Here is a 3,562-nt window from a genome sequence, read left to right as displayed (position 1 = left end):
ACTGCCTGTGTTCACGCATACTATCATATACCTAATAAAAAATAACACTTAAATTTTAAACTAGCACACTATACAATCAAACACTCAACTTTTCAAAGTATACTCCATTTGATAGCGTTTACAAACTCAGCAAACTCAACACATCCACACATGTGCTCTAGAAAGCTTCATCTTGAGTCCAGTGTCTTTACTATAATTCTCCAGAAGTTATGACTGATAAAATGTCTTTGTACTCTTTTTGATTAAAGTTGCAGCAATCTCACAATGCTCACACAAACACTTGTCAATGCAGGCATCTGTTGTTGTTGCAGTCTCCGCTATTTTGTTGCTGTTGTTGTTCCATCTCTTAAGTTGCGTTTTCTAGAAACAGAGGCCTGGGCCAGTGTTGCCACCTTGTTTAACAACCGATTAGTGCAAAACAAACTCAGTGCTCATGTGTGACCTGAGCATACTAAGTATCCATGTTTACAAAAATTGGGTGGTGCACGTACAGTAAGCACATACTATTCTGATGATTACATTTTTCTAGCATACACATAAAAAGTGAAATATACTTTGGGTTTTGGCAGTTACCGTTGCCGAATTGTGCTCTTCATATCAACCCTGGTTTGTTGACATACTGTACTGTATCTGTTGTGTCTCATTTCGAAGGCTGTGCCTTCTGAAGGTTGCATGTGTCAGCCACATAGAGTACGTCATTGAGGATGTCTCATTTAAAAAAAGCAATCATTATAAAAATTACTGTTATTCCTTGTGAGGCGTAATTGCTATAATTTCTTTGGAATGTAATAGTTGCTTTTCTGAAATTAGACAACCTCTAAAACTTATGTGGCTGGCACAGCCTTCAAAATGAGACACAGGCCATGTGTGGAACTGTTCAGAATTGTACCAATTAGTGTTCTAATACTGCTGCTTACACAGTACAACTGACTCCTTCAGACTAATAATGAAAAAGCACATAATTCACATGAAAAGATGAGTGTGTGATATTTATTTATATATATAAAAAAATTAAATATATTTTTTTTTATCTTGAACAGTTAATGTCCTTTTCGGCTTAAATTTTATGTTACAAACTTATGTAAGCAGGTACAACATTGCCAATATTTAATAGACATTTACATCATGACAAAACACTGACCAAATCTAAAAAATAAATATACATTCATACTGGATGTAGTAGGTTGAAAAAGTGTAAGTAAAATTGCATTATATTTTTACACAGTTATAGTTTATCATAGAAAACCTTTAGCATTTTTAATTAAAAATACCTTCTCAAAATACATTACAAAATACATAAATGTTGTTACATGTAATTCTGTTGGCTGTATCCTGCATTTTTTGGAATGTACATAATCTCTGGTATGTCACTGTGTTATTTAATAGTATGGTTTATATGCAAAAGCTGTCATATGGCAGAATACTGTTATGGCCTGGGTTTATGTAGCCTAGTGTGTTTACATTATTATTGTTGTATACTGTATTCATTTTGTTAAATAAACAAGGTCTAATTTCAGGGTTACATTTAATGAGTTTAGTTCACTGATGCACATGCTTAAATGCCCATGGATCATCCATGGTATGGGGGGGGGGGCTAATGTGTCATATAGCACAGAATGGTAAGAATTATTGACTGCATTAAACAACAAATGTATTACTACCTACACAATCCATATGGAAACAAAAAACAAATGTAATACCCAAAGAATTTCTCATTTTGACTTACTGTTACCCTAAAAAATATTAAATGGAAAGGTGAATACTACATAAATATAGATAGATAGATAGATAGATAGATAGATAGATAGATAGATAGATAGATAGATAGATAGATAGATAGATAGATAGATAGATATTATTTTGAATCTTTACTGAAATTATTTTTTTGAAAATAGGAAGGAATCACAAAGCAGCTTTACTAGATTTCAGCCCAGACATTTTAAACATATTTCGCTTGTTTACAACTATTTTTGTTGCAACTACAGACAAAAGGAGGCTGATAAGCAGTAAGATTACTCCTGTAAGTTTTATTTTTAATTTCTTCTACTGCATTTTATTCTTCTATCTGTTGTTGTGTTCACTTTGCTGCGTTTGTACAGTTCTTTTATGGACTGCATGACCTCCTCTGTCTTTAGAGTGTATATGATGGGATTCAGCATTGGAGGTATTGTCTGTGTCAGAGAATTGTTAATTATGCGGGCGTTTGGATGCAAAGGTGTTATTATAGATGCAATGTTATTACTTAAAATTGGAATATAAAAAATTGCTACTAATATGAGATGTGAGGTGCAGGTTTTTATGGCTTTGATCCGGTCAACACCATGGGGAATCTTAAACAAAACCAGAGCAATGCAGAAATATGAGATGAAGATCAATATCAGTGGCGTAAAAATCAGTAGACTATAGCAAATTTTACCCAACAAAATATTTACAGAATTATCATTACAAGCTATTCTATAGATAGGCCCATAATCACAAAAATAACTATCAAGCACATTAGATCCACAAAACGAGAGTCTATTCACAGAACATACAAGTACAGAAAAAAATGTTACAGAAAAACTCCACACCACCCCTATGATCAGAAACATGGCTGGTTTGGTTACAATGGCATGATACTGTAGAGGAAAACAAATAGCAACCAGTCTGTCATAAGCCAATACAAGTAGTGTCAAAGACTGCAGATTCATGAAGTGATATACAAAAAACATATACACCAAACACGCTTCATATGAAATGTCCTGGTGCTCAAATAAAAATGTGTCAATGACTTTTGGAATCAAAGCTGAGCTTCCACACAGATCAGAAAAGGCCAGATGGAAAACAGCAATGTATTTGGCTGTGTGAAGTCTGCGGGCCAAATATATGATACACATGATAAATGAATTCCCTAAAACAGTCACAACATACACTAAAGACAAGAATACATAGTAATATTTTGCATGTGGGACATCAAAAAAGCCATTGATGAAAAATGTTGCAGGACGAACAAAGGTCACATTTGCAGAGGAGTTGGGCTGCATGAAGCTCATGATAACTGTTGCTGGCTTTTTGTATCACCTGTGATGAAGAACTGTTATAGAAATACACTCAGTAAAAGAGAATATTCAAATAATTATTTAATATCACAGTGCATTTACAGACAAACATGTTTGGATGTTCTTTGTTATAATCTTATTGATCTAATAATAAAAAATCTTTTCAGTAAAATCATTAGAGAGAAACAGAGGAAACACATGGGTTATACACTACCTTCTCCAAACTGGAACCATCTCATTAATTTACCAGCCATCAGCAAATATATAGTTAGAGCATTCTCTTGAATTTTGGCAGGGGCGTGTCTAGAGCATTTTAAATGTGGGGGCAGTCTGGGGCACTGGCTCAAAAGAAGGTGTGGTTATGAGGGGGGGTGGTAAACAAAGAGTGACAGCTTTTTAGTGGTTATGAGAACTCTTTGCATGCTTTCTAGTCTATAATAAATTTAAAATGTAGAACTTTGTTTTTTGGCCAAACACACGTTGTAATGTTTCGGGAATGACATCTGCATATTTATACAGTATTC

The 3,562-nt window shown here is 34.0% G+C and overlaps 1 protein-coding gene across 1 annotated transcript; it reads right to left on the bottom strand.

Moving 5' to 3' along the window:
- Positions 1–2,033: 2,033 nt before the first annotated feature.
- Positions 2,034–3,058, bottom strand: LOC109087753 (olfactory receptor 24-like). Its single transcript, XM_042765738.1, has one exon. The coding sequence runs from the start codon at positions 3,030–3,032 to the stop codon at positions 2,034–2,036; it is 999 nt and encodes a 332-aa protein (XP_042621672.1). The 5' UTR covers positions 3,033–3,058.
- Between the last annotated feature and the right edge of the window lie 504 nt (positions 3,059–3,562).

Source organism: Cyprinus carpio, chromosome A10, assembly GCF_018340385.1.
Source record: "Cyprinus carpio isolate SPL01 chromosome A10, ASM1834038v1, whole genome shotgun sequence".
In the NCBI taxonomy this organism is placed as follows: domain Eukaryota; kingdom Metazoa; phylum Chordata; class Actinopteri; order Cypriniformes; family Cyprinidae; genus Cyprinus; species Cyprinus carpio.
The sequence above is the reverse complement of the archived record's forward strand: the minus strand, read 5'-3'. Positions and strand labels throughout refer to the sequence as shown.